Genomic DNA, 17714 nt, shown 5'->3' on the forward strand with positions numbered 1-17714 from the left:
GTCCAGGCAGGTTTTGAGCATCTCCAAAGAGAAAGGAGACTCCACAACCTCTCTGGACAGCCTGTTCCAGTGTTCTGTAACCCACAATATGAAGACATTTTCTTCATGTTTGTATAGAACTTCCTATGTTTCAGTCTGTGCAAGTTGTCCCTTGTTCTGTTGTGGGGCATCACTAAAAACAGCCTGGCCCCATCCACTTGACTCATTAGATATTTATAAACACTGATAATCGTAGAACCATAGAATCATAGAATGGCCTGGGTTGAAAAGGACCTCAAAATCATCTATTTTAAGCCCCCCTGCTATGTGCAGAGTTGCCAACCACCAGACCAGGCTGCCCAGAGCCACATCCAGCCTGGCCTTGAATGCCTGCAGGGACGGGGCTTCCACAACCTCCTTGTACTGGGGGCTCCTGACCTGGACACAGTACTCCAGATGGAGCCTCATAAGAGCTGAGTAGAGGGAGACAATCACCTCCCTCTCCCTGCTGGCCACCTCTTTTTTAATGCAGCCCAGAACACAGCTGGCCTTCCAGGCTGCTGTCACACACTGCTGGCTCATGTCCAGCTTCTCGTCTCCCAGGACCCCCAAGTCCTTCTCTGCAGGGCTGTTCTCAAGGGGTTCTTCACCCAGTCTGCATAAACACCTGGGATAAGATCTCCCCTCTATTCTGCTGCACTCAGATTCATTGCACCATGGTTTTTAGACAGCCACCAGCAGGCTAGCCAATATGAGTAGCTGCAAGAAACTGATATCTAGCTATAGATACAATCTTTTTATCCTCAGCTTTACTATGAAGGTCCCAACACCCGATGCACTAGAAATTTCATTGTAAAGGAGGGATCTCTACCACCTCCTACAAAATCCTGTTTTGTATCTGGAAGCATGTGGTAATGCTAGGCAGAACCTTGGACTGCATCTCTATGATGTTCACTCACATGTAGTATGTCACTCATGAAAGGAATCTGTAAAGCAAAAAGACATGAAAAGGAAATCATTTCAGGCTCAACTAACTCATCCTGGTGTCACCAAATGGTTCTGAGTCAACCTAATGGCACTAGTACAAACCTCCGCTGTAGATGTGTTTAGCTGTTGCATGCAGAGTTTGGTTAATAAATACTTTAAACCAAAGCTGCATCTGCTGCACTAAGCTGGCTAGACACTAGCAGACACTAGCAGAGGACAACCACCACATCTCTTGGTTTAGGGAGGGCTCAGAAAGCTCCTACTTTCTTGGTCACTTTTTGGAGACTCAGATGATACATGCAAGAATCATGATTGCCTGTCCAGGCATTCTCTGGGGAAACCAGCCCTTCAGCCAGGCTGCAACGCAGCTGTGACCAGTAGGCATCAAGCTATGGTCCTCTGACATTCAGAAAACAAGTCACCCCAGACTTGTGTGCTTGCTTGTTATATGAACTCCCACACTATGTCCAGCCATTGACAAAGTCTGGGCTTGAAGCTAGGCTGGCTGCCCTGCAGCGACTGCTCTCTTGCCACCAGAGCTCTGACAGGGATGCAGGACAAGTCCCCGGAGCAGAGACTGTCATTTATCACCCTGCCAAATCCCTTGTGGGGATTGATCTGAAATTGAAGATGGTTTTGCTTGCATTCTGGTCACTTCCTGAGAAAGCTGGGCTTTGGATCAATGTGGAATGCGTCACTGAATGGTCTATTATTCACCAAGTGCAATGTGCACTGGGAGACAGAGCAGCCCTCAGTAAAGATTCAATTCTGCCTCTGAGGATCAAAGCAGGAGTAAACCAAAGGAACTACTCAGCTCCTTCACATGACACTGAAATGTGTGGTCTCTTGTTTCAGGGTGATTCTTCAAGGCAATTTTAAGTTGTGCATTACTCCCTATTAAATTGCCACCTGCACAGCTGCATCCCTTGAGCATGGCATAGAGATACCTCTGACTTAAGCTGGTCATGCCTTTTGCCACCATTCCCAGTCCATACCACAGGCTTGAAAAGCACAGGGATGCTCAAAATTCTACAGGTGCTTTCCCTCCACTGCTTCCATGCCCATAGTGCTGGGCTGGCTGTCTCAAGGCCACTCTATGAGGGCACAGTAAGTGGAAAGCAACATGACAACCCCATAGGGATGAGCAGTGTAGGGCACATGCAGGCCTAACTCCCAACCCCAGCTGAGGAAGTATTCCTTGAGCAGGGGAAGCAAGCGAGTGCTCTAGCTCACTGCCAAAACCCTAACATGGACAGGCACCACCAGCAGACTTTTGCCTGAATTTTATTTCTTTTATTTTTTACATTATGGGAGAATTTATTGCAGGTTATTGAAGACATTCAGCTGGAGGGAATCCCAGCTTTGGGAGCTGTTTTCATAATGTGTTTCTGCAGTAATCTCTTTCCCAAGAAATCACAGTGGTCAGCAATACCTTGTGCTTGAGTTTTGACCTCTTCCTGAGGGGCTTTTCACATGTCTTGATGTAGTTGTGCAGTTTTTAGGTGTTGTTCTGTGATTTATTTGATCGAACATGTCCCTTCCTTAAGTCTCCACCGCCCTTCGTTTAGCATGCAACTCCCTTTTCCAGCCCCCTAAAAGTGAGCAACAAGGATGGGTATTCAAGGGGAGGAGGCAGAGCTGGGAGCAGGCTGAGAGGATGGGAATTCAGAGTGAGAAGTGGGCAAAAGCCACAGAGTGGAAAATGGTGGTGAGACAGGGCCAGAGTGGGGAGTCAGTACTCCAAGAAACCAGCCAAAACTGGGTCAGTTCCTGGAGCTACTCCTGGTGAAGAAATGGGAAGCTCCCACTAAGCGCCTGCAGCCTCTGCAGAGAGGGCATTGGGGAAAAAAAAGCATCTGCTGACAGAGGAGCTAACAGGAAGGGCTGAAGCTCTAGCTGGAAGCAGCCAAGGTTTGTGTAAGCCATTTCACTGCACCAATGAGCATGTGAGTCTGTAATGTCAGCATAGTGAGAATCTGCCACCTCTCCAGCAACATTTCTTCTGCCTTTCAGCCCCACGGTCTCCTTACACAGCGGGTGAGAGCGGATTGGTCTCCAGAGCCAGTGATCAGTCACCAAAAGCAGCAGGGCTAAGGGACAGCCTCCTCCCACCCCTCAGCTCAGTGACAGAAAGAGGTGCTATCAGCCTCCCACAGACCCGGCTGGGGCAGCCCTCTCCACTGTACTACGATGCTACAGCTGCCCTCTGGAGGTGCCACTGGCACTGCTGTAGTCTCCAGTATCCCTTCCTTGCCCACCCTAGCACCGATCAGCACTGGAGCTCACGAAGTGGGGGAGTTGCAGGAGACGAGGATGCTTAATTACAGTGCAGCCCTGGAAACCAGCAACAGCAGCAGCAGCACTATGGCCAGGAGGGGAGGCAGCAGGGCTGTAAATAGAAATTGCGGAGGCAGCCGCGGGGAACAGAGAGAGGGAGGCTTCTGCTCCTGCATCTCTCTGTCTCTCCAGCTTCACTCACCTCTCACCGCCACCCTGGCTCTCAGCACAAACCCGTGTGTGACAAGCAGCCCCAGAAAGTGGCTGGGTGGTAGCAGTTCTGCCACAAAAGCAGCCGCTCAGGGCTGAGAAGTGGGTGTGCAGGACCCCCACAGCTTCCTGCAGCAGGACCAGCTCCTGGGGAAAGCTAGAAGGAAGGCTGTGAGACCTTTTTGGTCATGAGGAAGCCAAGTGAGATGGATGCAGAACTAAGAAACTCTTGCTTCTGGAGGAAGGCACAGGACAGCAGACGCCTGAGCTCCAGTTCCACCAGTGTGAAATCCCTCTCTTCCCACCCCTGACATCTCTGTTGCAGCCTCTTCCACAGCAGCAAGAGCTTTGCTTGCAGTATTTTGCAAAGGTTTATTTAAAAATGTTGAAACTAACATCCCACAAGAATTGAGTATTTCACCACAAGAAGAAGAGAAATCCTACAAAAATATATATCACAGCGCACAAGGGCAGAGGAGGGGGAGCGAGACCGAGCGGAAAGCAGGAGGAAGAGCAAAGGGAGGGTGGGAGCTGCAGCAGAACGAGACCAAATGGTAGAGAGAGAACGAGAGCAGAGTGGGAGAGCAAAACAGCAGGGGGGGGAGCAGAACCTGGAGGGAGACTCTGGTACAGGACAGGAGCAGGGAAACAGTGGGAGGGGGAAAACAACAGGAAAGGAGGAACAGATTGCTGGCAGCTGGTGAAAGAAGGGCCCCCCTCCATTGTCTTGCCAAGGTAGGGCTAGAATATAGTGAGACATAGCCGGGGTATGGTTGGTTAGCTGGAGTTTGGCTCAGGGCTTTTGTACTGCAGGACTTGACTATAATGCTGTGCCATAGGCGTGGTTTTTCAGAGCGAAAAGCCAAAACCACAGTTTTACTCAGACCAATCTGAAGATGATGGTGTTTTCATATGAGAATGTGTGGGAGGTGAGCAAACAGCTCCTTTCCAAGCAATTTTCCTTAGCAGGAAAGGGTGTGAAGGGCCAGATTTACAAGGGCACTTCGGTGCCGCAGAGGAAGAGGTAGATAGCCCTCTCTGAAGCTGTGGGACGCCGGGCTGGCTGTGTCGCTGTAAGTCACACTGGAGGAGAGCTGTGGAAGCACACGGCTGAGCTCTGTTCCCTTGTCAACCAGTCATCACCAACCAGATGGGAAAGCTCAGGCAGGATTTGGCCTAGTGGTCACCTCACTCTGTTGGGTGAAGAGAGTCGGGGTCTTGCTCCAACACAACACAGGGCAGGGGGGAAGGATTGTGCCCTGAGCCTTTCTTCCTTACCCCGGAAAGAAGACAAAGCCTCTTGTTTGCAAGAGCAAGTCCCTTGAGGAGTTCCACAGGGACGCGGCTGCCCAGCCCACCCAGACATTTCCATCTAATGGACCAGAAATATCAGACAGGCTCAGCCCAACTCAACAAATTTTTTCAGTAGTTTTCCCCACACACATTTCTCTCTGTGAAATTTCCACTGGGCAAAATTCAACCCAGATCTTTTTCCTCCGGTCACCCGGAAGGCAGGGAAACCTGTCAGATTGTGACTGAAAGGGTGCTGGCCTCTGCTTGGTGGTGTCAACTGGTCCATGTGTGCGCGCACGGAATATTACCTGGACCAAGTGAGGTGGCAGGCTCCATTCTGCACAGGGGAAGGTGTTTTGTAAGGCTCCAGCCATGGGGAAAACAGATGCAGTGAGATTATTTATTGACTGGAAGAAGCTTATGTGTCCGAACACATTTTGAATGTTTTGAATTTTGGAAGGACAGTGAAGGTTTTTCCCATATTTAACCTGTTTCACATGAGTGAATGACCATGATAAAAACATGTTTGGCTAGAATAGTTGGTGTTGGAAAAGATGTTCAGCGTTTCCAAGCTTCTGTTATTTTAAGAGCTTTCTTCATAGCATTTCCCTGCTTCCACCTTACCACAATGTCCATGAAAGGTTTCATTCCTTGGAGATACTTTAAATAGGAACAAAGACACATTAAAGGAAAACAAAACAAAACACTGAAATCTGATGTGTTTGCAGAGTTTACAAAGCATGTCCAGCAGAGCACAGGGCTTTCCTGCAGCAAGTGTTGGAAAAGGTTTTCACTACCCCTTCTGCAGTGCCCTGCCACTTTCTCACAGGGCTTCTCTTGAACACAGCATGTGGAAAGTCCAAGGACAGCCCTTGAAGTGGTAGAGTCTAAACTCTGGCCTTGTTTCAATGAGCGCTATTGATCAAAGAGCAATCTAATTAGCCTGGTCTGGAGGATTACTTAAACAAGTTGAAGGCATTATATTGTAAACTGCCAGGAATAACTGATGCAGCCCTTTGCAGGCTGCGTGCAGACGTCCCTCTCCAGCTCTGTTCATGCCAGTGCGAGGGGGAACAGCCCTGACCTGCACTCAGGGGTGGTGGGAGCAGGGCAGCGGGCAGGAAGAGCCAGGGGCTCCCTTGTTTGTCTGTCCGCAACTTGAAATGTCCACTAAAGCCTCGAGAGGGGCCTCAGTGAAGAAAAAGCTCAGTAATAGATTGGTTTACAGTGAAGCAATAATATCCACTGCTGAGAGTGGAGATTCAGCCTGTGCTTAGATTAGAGACCTCCAGAGTCCTTTTCCACCTACATCTTTCATCCATTCTGTGCTTCTAATAAGCCGATAACTTTATTTGACCTGTCATTTTCTCCAAATCTCTACTGTTTTCCATGAAGCTTATTGTAAGTTACCCTCTCATTTAAATGTCCTTCACAGTGAGCCAGGTGGGACCTGAGATCACTAGTCGTTCAGCTGGGTAAATGGGCAGAACCAGACCCTGTAGGAAACTCCCTGTGCTTTGTCCTGTCAAGAATATGCTTTTACTACAGAGATAAAGGGCGAAAGGCCATTTCCTATTTTTGGAGATAAAAGATAATTTTTTGTCAGAGACCTTGTGCCGTACACTACAGCCTTAAAATGGTGGCCGAGTTCCTGTCTCTGGACCCATCAGTCCATTAGGTCTTGGGGCAACCTTACCTAAATTTGTATCATTCTGCAGTTCAGTGGCTGCTATGTTAGTCTGCGAATTTATGTGAAGGTATCCACAAAAGCCAAGGGGGGGAAACAACTGTTGCTAACAATGTGTGGTCAGGGAAGTTGGCATCCCGTGTCTGGCGGCACATAGGTACCCCTCTCTCATGCCCTTGGCGAGCATTGCCTCAGGGCTCTCCCATCACAAGGCATTCCAAAAGAGACCTCCCAATAGCATGTCAACCCCCAAAGCTCTCTAAATCGCTCTTTTCCATCCCAAGCAAATAGAGTCATCTCTGCTGCTCATTGCCTGCAGCACGAGTGTCAAAAAGCAATTCCCTACCACTGTCCAGCAAAGCTCACACTCCTCGTACGCAGCTGTATCTGCTTGCTGCATTTTCGCTGCTTCAGCAGGATCTCAATGGACAGGACTCTTGCTAAATGCCCAGAAGGCTTCAACTCTGATTTTCTGATGAACATCACCACAGAGTAGAGATAAAACCTTGATGAAGGAGACTGAGGGGGCAGAACGGAGCAGCAAGGAGACTTCCAAGGGATCTAAACATTTGGAAAACTAAAGGAACTTTTTCCAAACTTAACTGGCAAGAGAAAAGGGGAGGAGGAACTGAGAGAAAAAAATAGAAACACTGGGAACTAAGATGAAGAATGATACAAGCTGAAGACAGAAAACAAAGGAGTGCTAGGCATAAAGAAAATGGGAAGATGTGAATATCAAAGGTGGGGTAATGCTTCCTTCAAGGAAATGGATAGCTGAGAGGGACAGGTGCTATGTGAGCCTCTTCTTCCCAAGATTCGCCTTCGGGCCCTCAGGAAAGACAAGGCCTTGGGAATAGGAGGATCTGCCACCACCTGATCCCAAGCCCAGAGGTGAAGCTGCAGCCACTGAACTCCAGACATTCACATCAAAGCACACGACACAGGAAGGGACACACAGAGGGGCCATGGGGACAGGGGGACAAGGGGACGCCTTTCCACCTCACCTACCCCTTTGTCAGGCATGCACTGGTGGCAGAGTCGCAGAGGTCGGAGAGCGTGTGTGTGTGCGAGGAGAAAGGCAGGGCAGGCTATGACTTCACAAAACCAACAGCTGCCTCCCCTCCCACGTCCTGCTCGCTCCGCATCCCGTCCTGCACGGTGGCCTCCAACCTTCCCCCTCAGGATGCTAGCAAGACCCAGCTCGTCCATTTGCCCAGGCACATCCTGGTGGAGTTAGTTAACGACTGTGGCAGCGGGCCGTGGCACAAGGAGATTGTTTTTTTCCTGGGGTAGCAGAGGTGGCAGAAGCGTGGGCTCCCCGCTGTGGCAGGAGGGTCGGGGAGCCAGCTCTGCTTCTCCCATCTGTATCACAGGTTCACCAGTGGAATTCTGGGGGGAAAAGGGAATTGGAAAAGAATTAAAGGTGGGTGCTTGAGCTGCCCTGGAGCCCCCCTAACCAGTCAGTGCTCTTTTCTCCCAAAGAAACTCTCCTCCTCGGAGGGTTGAACTGCCCCGCTCATCCTCAACCTTATGCTCTCTGTGCCTGCCACCCACTGCTCCCTGCTGGACTCACCGGTTGAGCTGGAAGGCGGTGCTTTTCCCATGGCCCCCCAGTTTCTCTACACCCTCCTGCCCCTGCCTGGGTTCCTCCGCTTCAGGGGTGGGTGCTAGGGAGTCACTGTAGGGCCCCAGGATGCTGATGGCAGTGGGGGACAGGTCTGTGAGGGGCTGCTGGCTGTCCTGCTGCCTCCCACCGCTCTGCTGCCCAGAATGGCGCCGGCGCTTCTGATTACGGTCCCAGCTTGGGAGAGAAGAGCAGCAAGATGATAAGTGCCCCTTGCATCCAGGGGTTCAGCACATTCTTCAGCACCCAAGTCCATAGTCCCAGAGCACCATCATGAAACAACATCCATGAATTCCAAGCACCACTTACCAGAACTTGAATATGATCCCAGTGGCAACCAGGACAATGATGATAGAGATGGTGATCGTGACGTACAGTTGGGGATCCACTCCTGCAAGACAAAGGGGACAAGGACAGTGTGGCAGCCACCCTATCAGCCCCCACAAAGCAGCAGTTTATTCAGGCTTCCTGCTGGGGCACTGATGGGTTTTGCAGAAAGACCTAAGGGAATAACACAGAGTTGCATCAGGGTAGGTCAGACTGGGCATTAGGAAAAGGTTCTTCACCAGAGAGTGATCAGGCACTGGAACAGGCTCCTCAAGGAAAAGGGAACAGCCCCAGGCTGCTGGAGGACAACACTTTCAAAGAGTTTGAATTTTGGGATGGTCCTGCATGGGGCCAGGAGTGGGACTTGGTAACATCTGTGGGTCCCTTCCAACTTGGGATACACTATGATTCTATAGTTGTAGGCAAGAACGAGGCTGGGAGAAGCAACAGGCAGCCTACCTTCACCCCGGGGCCCGAACAGGAAGGGCCGCAGGGTGGCTGGGGTCTCACGTAGATTGAGCCCCGCATTGTGCAGCAGCGAGTGGGAGTTGGGCTGCGCCGTCGCCATCCCACGTGGTGAGACAAAGGTGTAACCCAGTGGTGGGAAGCCGGGGTTGGCCGAGTTGGCATCCCCTCCATCCTCATCTGACACTGTGGGGCCCCACACTATGGCCCAGGGGTACTGGGAGGAGGGCATGCCATCCTCAAAGCCAGAGGGGGTAGCAGGCCTGACTCCTGCTGCTTGGCGTCTCAGCCGCACGGTATGGCGCTGGTCCCCTCCTCGGGGGATCAGGACCCGCTGGCGTGGCGTGGCAAGGCGTGAATCCCACTCCGGCAGTGAGGTCCTGTCCCAGATGCATATGGGCCGGAGGGCCGAGGGGCTGCGACGGGCACAGAGAGGCCGGGCAGCCATGGGGCCACGAGGGCGGAGAGACCAGACGGCGGGTGGAGGAATGGCTGAAACCAGGAGGAGGAAGTGCCATAGCTGCAGGGAGTGGATGGAGGAGACCAGGAAAGGCATCCTGCTGCGGGAGGAGGAAGAACAAGTTATCCAGTTGTCTCTCACACTAGGAAGGCCCGCTGCACGTGCACCTGTCTCCTTCCCGCATCCACAGGGGCTGTGAACCTACCAGGCACCGGGGTCCATCGCAGATGCAGCAACACCTCGTCACACGGCGAGGTCCTGCCTCATGCTGCTCACTGGAAGGCAAGAGAGAGAGGTTAAGTTGCGCCCTCCCCTCGTGGCCGTCGCTCTCTGCTCGGCACTGGTGCAAACCCCCAGCCCTGACGGGCAGAGCATGGCACAACATGGCAGTGCATACAGGTGTATCCATCGCAGCACTGTTCCCCAACCCACAGAAACACACACAGGGGAGCATGAGCTGCCTCCTGAGCACACGTGTAGAGACACGTGCGCAGCCTCCCGGGAGACACTCCTGTCTGAGGGCCGAGGGGGGGCTCCGGCGCTTTTGTTTGCTTATCACCAGAACAAGTTGGAATCTTAATTCCCGTGTTTATTTATAGTGTGGAGCATGTAATCCATTTATTAAAAAGGAGCCTCTTCATTGTGTGCCGGGGTGAGGGAGCGAGAGGGGAAGCGCACAAGTGATAAACCAGGAAGATTGGGAAAGAGAGAGTGAATCAGCGAGAAAAGTCCAGCATTAGTGAAGAACTTAAGAGCGAAATATGCCTATCAAATATTTAGTACTTACTGTCCTCTTAGCTAAATGGAATTACCTTTCTACACTCCTTGTCCAAGCGTCCTCCGCACCGCACCGCCCCTCCCTTCCTCCGCCAGCTCTCCCATTGCCAGTCACCCATACGCTGGGGGCAGCGCAGGCCAGGGCGCAGCACCTGGATGGGTTTCGGCACCAGTCCGGCAGCTGCGCGGCCGCCTGCCCTTCATGCCGCTTGCCTCTTCCCTTCAGCGACTGGCGCAGCGCCGGCCCTTCCCCAGTGAGCTGTTATGTACCTGACCCGGGATTCACTCCGCAGCACAGACTTCATGCAGGAAAAATCATTCACGACATTCAGCTTGTCCCTTCACCGTGAAGGGGGAAGCTCGAGCATTGACAACTCCCATTTGTGCCCTCCTGCGGTTCTGGGATGGAGAAAAGAGAGCGCTTGGCCATGGGAACTCAGGAGGGAGTCATCGTGGAGGCTGAGCATCTCCAGTCCTGCGCCCGCCGCACTGCACCTTGCAGCTCCCAGGGAGCCGCGGCCGTCTCCCTTCTTGGTCCTTGGCAGCCCTGCACCGCAGCCCCTCCCGAGCTGGAAGCCTTTCTCCTGCAGCCTTACTCGCTGGGCTGGGGGCCCTCGCCCCACCGTGTGCGCCTGAAAAGAGGGGCTGGGAGGAAGAACACCTAAGAAGAGAGCAGCTGTCTGGTTCCTACTGCATTAACCCGGGATATTTTTAGTTTTCTTCTGTTAAATATTTAAACAAAGTTCACAGGAAAAAAGGAATTGTCGGCTAATGTGCCCTGCCCTTCCCTCCAGGGCAAGATCTGTCTCTGGAGAGATCCACAGATGAAGATGAGGACAAAAGAGAAGCTATTCTCAGCGTTTCTTTGTACTTTGCTCCTGAACCTCTAAGCCTTAGAAGGGGCTCGTTAAAATGCAGCTCTGTGGAGAAGCAGCAGAATGAAGCAAGTTTCTTCCAAAGCTAGAGACTCCCTCATGCTAGCAAGATCTTGGCCATCTGGATGGTGATCATGATGCTGTGGAGGATCGTGTCTGGCAAGGAAATCTGAGACAGAATTTCCTTTGGACTTGGGAAAGGGAGGGAATTCCAAATGTCAGGAATCTCTCTGCGTGAGTCTGTCAGGCCAGGGTGCATGCAAACCACTGGGCTGCCTTCAGGATGCCACAGCTGGGAATAGACAGCTGTTCCCTCTGGGTGAAAAGACACATTCTGCATGGAATTACCAGTCACAGCACTGGCATCAGGCCGAAGATGTGAATATGGGTAGTGCCATTGCAGAAGTAGAAATTCTCTCCATCTGGAGGTGAACAGCCATGCTAGTCCCACAGGGCAGAGGGGGACACAACTAATAGTGCCAGCGCTCCTCCTTGGAGAGCTATGGCACGATATGGGGCACAGCGCCGGCCTATATTCCCCCCCACTCACCATGCTCTGTTTGCTCAATGGCACGAGTCACCCAGCTCCAGTCTAGCAGTAGAGACTTCCCTGCACTGCCTGCCTCAGTGAACTCCAACAAAAGCACCGAGCATTCCCAGGATCTAAAGCCTGAAAACAGGGATCCCTATTGTACCCTACAGACCCAAACTGTTCTTGCTTTTGCACCTGGAAACCTAAATTTCAGCCTTAGGAAGCAGGTTGTGGCTGTAACCAGACCTGAGGGCAGGGAGCGAGACCCGCACATCTGCTGTGATGGTGACAGCTGGAAATCAGGTGCAAGGCTCAGACCTAAGGCACTTTTGTAAACAGATCCTGCCACAGACAGTGAAAAGCAAGTGATTTCTTATGCCCTACCCTAAAGGCAGCTCCAGAGGAGTGCAAGACTGAGACAATGTCAGTTGCTGCCAGTCAGTGCATTCTGTTTTGTTCATGATATTGAGGCCAGAGACTCAAGTGTGTGTCCTGGCACGAGCAGAGCAGGCATGTTTGATGAAAGAGCACCAGCATTTCTCCCACACGAGAGCAAAGGGGAAGGAATTCGTGCTGAAATGCCAGCAGCAAGGGCTGGACTCTCCTATGCACTCAGCACTGGTGCTGAGAGCAGGGCATGGATCTCCCTGCAGTGTACCTGCACAGCAGCAGATAAAGCATGTCTGGGGCATTCTGCGTTGAGCTGCTGACAGGGGGAGTTGTGTCCTGAGGACAGACACTGCCATGCTTCAGGGCAAGCACAGCAAATGCCCTTGACTCAGTTTCTATCCTGCTGCTGAAAAGAATAGCAGATCTTTTGGGGGGAAGGAGGAAGCTTGAATGCTCTTCCTGCCTGGAGATACAAATCCCAGTGTCTTTGCACCTCACACCATTCAGGTGGTTGTTGTTTGCCAGGGAGACTGGATTTCTGCATCAGCACCACCTGGCACAGTTCCTGCATTCAGCTGTCTCCCAGGTCTAATTGTGATAAAAATGGACAGGGCTGCCTCCAGGGTGAAGAGATGGACCTGTGTGCTTTCACTCTAGGTACGGGGCCTTCATCACCGCGTTCCAGCGTCCTGTTATGCACAGATGACAGAGTGTGAATGACAAAGCTATTTCCCCAGGGCACTTCACTGAGCTCAGTTTGTGAATCTCGGTGCTTGGAAGCAAGGAGTAAGAATTACATTGCTCGTTGCTCGTTGCTATTGCATACAGACCCACTACGGGGTCAGACTGTAGATCTGGAGCCAATCCAGGAGTTGGAGCTTAGGAGTTGCTCTGAGTGAATTTGCAGGATGGAAGCCCAAATCATGCTGCTGCTCCCCTAAGCCAGTGATACAGCCAAGCGTCCTCCCTCTGTAAATCTCCTGCAGCCCACAACCACTGCAGCTGGGATGTGAGAGCAGATCTCAGCAGCCCTGCCCCAAAGCACACATGGCAGCTCACCAAGGGAGCTGGGAATGTGCACCCTAACTAGTGCCTGGGAGTGCAACCTGCTGCATGCCAGCTCTGAGCAGGGAGCACAGGTTGAACCGCAGATATGACTCCTGAGTTCTGGAGGACAGATGCCACCGTGCTTGGATGAAGCCCTGAGATTTGCTATGGGCAACTCCTCCATGTCCAGAACTCTGGTATGCAGTAGTCCCAAGGAGAAATCCTATTCCAATATAAAAGCTCTCACTGGAATAGAAGAGTGGAGGTGCCAGCCACGTGCAGCACTACCCGTGCTGTAGCTCGCTCACATCAAATGCAATCTGTAACCTTCTGTTACAAAATACTGAAGTTTGACAAATTCATATGGGGAACAATACTATTAATAAAGAGGGCCACATACTAGAATGGTTTGCCTGAGACTCGGTGAATTCCCTGCTGCCTGAAGCATTTACATGTATTTCTCAAAGAGATGCTCTAGTTCTACCCGAGGCTGTGGGCTTGACACAGGAAATGAAATGGGTGAAATTCTCTGGCCTGTGCAGCACTGTAGATCAGACTGGATGATCAAAATGGTCCCCTGGCCCTAAAATCTGAGAATCTCACAGCTCTCAATGCTGAGAAGAGATCGACTCTGACCGGGGATGCTGGGTGAGGCTGAGCACACGCAGGACATGCTGGTGACGAGTGGGCAGCCTCCTCCATCTGGGGATGGGAAGGGAGTTGTGCCCACTCCTGCCTGGCTCGGCTGGCAGACGATGATCTATCTGTATTTTTGTAGCATCTCGGGCTCGACTGCTGTGCTACTGTGCCTCTAGGAATGGAGCTGTCTGCTCTCCAAGCGCTCCAGCTAGTTCCAAATGCAGCAGTCTGTTTGCTCAGCCACTCGATCTGTCGGGAATGCATCACCGTGCCTCTCCACACTCCACACTGCTCTCCTGCGAGAACCGGGTCTGGTTAAGGTCTCCAAGCCGGTATTCAAAGCCCAACATGGGATGGGGCCCTGCAACCTAAGCAATCAATCACCTCTACTTATGCAGCGGTGACCTCACGTGACAGATATATTCCAGTGGAACAACAAAATTGCCGACCACTTTGGGGAGCAGGGGGAGGGATAGGAGAAGGGAAAAGATGCTTACGGCCCTGAGGAACAGAACAACCACCAGAGGTGGGCCAAGATTATGAAACTTGCTACCAGCTGAAACAGCACTCGCCATTAGCAACCCTGCAGCACTGAGAGCTTCATGCAAATCCTCTCTGTGCCTGGCTCCCCCACGGCAACGATCCCACTCGGAACGGTAATAAAAAATCAAAACAAACCTGAGGGGGACCCAGCCTTGCCCACGGAGGCAGAATGCTGGCTGGCATTTGTAACTCCCAGCCAGCACCCAGGACTATGGTGATAGCTACTGACAGGTAATGGCACTCTGGGACTGTGGAGCCCAGCAGCTTCCTCTGGGATTGAGCGGAGAGAGTTGGGACACTTGGCAGTGAGATGCTGCAACACCGCTTGTGCCCCAAGCATCCTGCATCTACGTTTTTCTTGGTGGCTGCGAACATCCTGGAGCTTGTGGTCCAAGATGCAGAGCTGCAATCGTTTTGGTAGCAGCAACCATGAGTCTCAGTGCTGGTGAGAAGGGATTCTGCATCCTTCTGGGAGGGAACGGGGAAAGGAAAGGATTCCAGGTCAGCTGCCCTAAGGAAGCAGTCGGTACACTTGAAGGAGCTCAGACCGCTGGAGGTGTGAGGCCAAGTACTGGTGCCCAGCCATGGGAGAAGCTGAGTCCATTTGGGGAGGGATTTCCTGTGTGCTTGTGGGAATGATGGCTCACAGAGCAAGTTGACCTCGGGGCTGGCATTCTGAATGTCGTGGCTCATGTCAGGCTGCTCTGCCTGCTTCCCGACAGGAGATAGGCTGGTAGTAGTGCCGTGGTCCAGCCAGCCTCATGGAGGGGCCTGTGGGCTCACTCAGTGTCAGCGCAGGTCCTGCAGGGCTCAGTGCCAGCTGGCGGGCATACCACTGCTGGGTGCCAGGGCAAGCACCCGTGGGCTGGGCATGGAAATGCTGGGCTAGGGCACACTCCAGGGATGCAGAGTTGATGGTGCCCGTGCATTTGGAAACCTCGGTATCTAGGGAACAGGATTCACTACAGATATCCCTGACAAGCGGTCCTCTGAGCTCAAGTCTTCCTGCATTTGGGAACTGTGAGCATGGCCCCATTCCAGCCAGCACTCTAGGATACCGGTCCCCTGCCATCTAGTGCCTGCCTGCAATACATGTCATGAGTCTGCCAATCTCCTGCCTCCCGGCTTTCTACTGTTCTCAGGCATCCGAGTGCTCCAGGTGCCGTCTCCCCATCCAAGTCGCTCTCTGTGACACGATGCACCCCTGCCCGTGCAGGAGGAGGGATTGACCTCTCCGTTTCTTCTCTCCAGCTGCGCCAATTAGGCTGAAGTCGTCTGGCTCAACGCAGGCTCCGGTGCTCCAGAACAACAGGTCTGTGATGGAGCCCGGGGCTGGAGGGCGAGAGGCAGCAACGCCGCGGCTGTGCCCGCTCCCTCCCGGTCTCTCTGTACCTCCAGCCCGGAGAGGAAAAGGAGGAGCGGCGGGGAAAGAAGACGGCCGGCTGGGAGGGGACGGGTACCTCGATGGGGAGAGGGGAAAGAAGGGAGAAAGGACACGGGGAAGGAGACGGGGAGAGAGGATTCGTGGACGGGCGCACACCGCCCGCCCCTCGCCCTGCGGCCCCGTCCCCACGCCGTGCCCGAGCCCGGAGTGAACTTACCTTGCGGGGAGCCGGGCGGGGCGCAGCCGGGGTGGTGGGGCCGGGGGCCGGAGGGGCACGGCCGCTGCCGCCGCTGCCGCTCATGGTCAGGACGAAAGAAGGAGAGCAGGAGAAGGAAGGTTCGGCGAGGCTGAGCCCTGGCTGAGGGAGAGGGAGCGAGAGATGCCTTGAAATAAACAGCTGCCGAGCGCTGGTCCAGCCCCTCTTTCTCCGTCTCCGTCTCTCTCGCTCGCTGCCTCCCGTTAACCCCATGGCTGCTGGCACGGCCGCGGGCCGGCACCGTCGCCCTCGAGCCTGCTGCAGTCCGAGGAGCGCCCTCCGGGGAGGCCCGCCGCCCGGAGCCCCGGTGCCGGGTTTGCAGGGGCACCGCCGGTCCCTCCCCGCCCCCCCCGGCCGCCCCGCCGGACCTGCCCGGTGCTGCTGTCTCTCCGCCGCCGCTGCCCGCGCCGCGCCGCTCCCGTCGTGTCGGTTATTTCGGGATCTTCCCAGGAAGCGATTGGGTTGCTATGGAGAGAGGTGTCTCCAAGGGACCCGCCGCTTCCCTCGGCAGAGCGAACGCCTCCGCCGGACAGCTCCGGCCTCGGGGACCCCTCGGGATCCCCCTCCCCGCCGTGCCCCCGCCGCCTTCGTTCCTCCTTCCCCCGCCCCGCGTCCCCGTCTCGCCGAGCTCCGGGCCCGGGGCCTTAGCCCCGGAGGACCGGGGGACCCCACGGGCAGAGCCGAGGCGCCCACGCGTGGGCCGAGTGGGACACCGGGTGCTGTGGGAGCAAAGCGGGGTCTGCTCCAGCCGCGGGATCGGCCCGCAGGTCCCCGAGCTGTCTCTGCTGGGGATCGATGGATGCGTCTGGAGATGGCAGGGATGTGGCGGTGAAAGGAGAGAAAAAAGATTGTGTGCCTCGGAGGGGCTGCGTGTTTTGCAGGGAGATTCGCCCTCCACCATCAGCACCATCAGCAGGCACAGGCCAAATCAGGAGGCGGCTGCCAAGCAGCCCTGGGTAGGAGATGAAAGTCGGAGGCATCAAGGCAGCTTCCACTCCAGGGTCTGAAATATGAGGGAGCCAGAAAGCAATTTCCTCAAATCCTCAGAAACAATCAAACTTTTCATCATGAAGTGATGAGGAAAGGCTGTCACTGACCCTGATAAAACAGGAAATAGTACAGATGGCGCTGCTCTATGAAGCAACCTGCCACAGTACCAGGAACAGACACAGGTGACCAAAGGGCACTCAGTACACAGCCCAAGTGCAGCGCGTTGCCTGGAACAGGCTGTGCCACTTTCCGACAGACCTTAGGGCTCTGGGGCTGCTGCCGTCCATCAGACCCTCCGTGAGTTCCCTCCCACACTTGTGAGCAGGACTGTGAACACCTTCCACCCATCAGGGCTTTTGTAAGCCTTTGGAAGCGTCCATGGGATTTTCACATTTGGGACAGTGACTGTGCATGGCTGGATGTGCCTGCACGCCACTGCTCAGGGTGGCTAGAGGACAGGACAGGACAGGACAGCACTGACTGGAGACTTGTCGTGGTTGGGCTCCAAGGGGAGCCAAAGGCAGAAAGCTCTGGAAGGGGCTACCTCAGCCAGGCAGGCTCCTTCTGACCTTTTCAAATTATGATGAATGTGTTTAGAATAATTGGGAAGCACAAAACAGTTGAGAAAATTCAACCAGGGAAAGGTCAGTTAAAGGGCGAAAATCCAAATGACGTAAACACGAAAAATCCCCCTGAAGAGCAAAACTGCAGAAGGAAGCCAGAGGCAGGAAAGAGAAGGAGGAGGAGGAAGATGCTGTAGGGATCAAGGAAACCCTGGGAGGTGTGAGAGAAGTCAGGAAAGGAATTGGGGCAACGCGAACAGCAAGTGCAGGAGCTGATGTCATGCTTACATCACTCTCACCTGACATAAAGGGAAAGGCACGCTTCTCTGGGAGCATGGGTCTGGAAAAGCAGAGTGGCAAAAGGAGGCACTTGGGATGGGCTGAAAGAAACAACAGGGACATTTGAGTG

The 17714-nt window shown here is 53.6% G+C and overlaps 1 protein-coding gene across 1 annotated transcript; it reads right to left on the reverse strand.

The window, feature by feature from the left end:
- Positions 1 to 3800: 3800 nt before the first annotated feature.
- Positions 3801 to 15734, reverse strand: LOC122156330 (PILR alpha associated neural protein). The gene is made up of 6 exons (XM_042811017.1): positions 15714 to 15734; positions 9515 to 9584; positions 8844 to 9409; positions 8367 to 8448; positions 8007 to 8234; positions 3801 to 7822 (listed from the first exon to the last, which is right to left on the reverse strand). The coding sequence occupies exons 2-6, from the start codon at positions 9529 to 9531 to the stop codon at positions 7801 to 7803; spliced, it is 915 nt and encodes a 304-aa protein (XP_042666951.1). The 5' UTR covers positions 9532 to 9584; positions 15714 to 15734; the 3' UTR covers positions 3801 to 7800.
- Between the last annotated feature and the right edge of the window lie 1980 nt (positions 15735 to 17714).

Source organism: Centrocercus urophasianus, unplaced genomic scaffold (assembly GCF_019232065.1).
Source record: "Centrocercus urophasianus isolate 14NV4802_14NV808 unplaced genomic scaffold, USGS_Curo_1.0 seq_12, whole genome shotgun sequence".
NCBI classification, from domain to species: domain Eukaryota; kingdom Metazoa; phylum Chordata; class Aves; order Galliformes; family Phasianidae; genus Centrocercus; species Centrocercus urophasianus.

Excerpts from the sequence above, each read along its gene's own strand:
- LOC122156330 (XM_042811017.1), bottom strand. Across the intron at positions 8,235-8,366 it reads GGGATCATATTCAAGTTCTG|CTGGGACCGTAATCAGAAGC; the intron begins GTAAGTGGTGCT and ends TTCTCTCCCAAG. Across the intron at positions 7,823-8,006 it reads ACCGCCTTCCAGCTCAACCG|AATTCCACTGGTGAACCTGT; the intron begins GTGAGTCCAGCA and ends TTTTCCCCCCAG.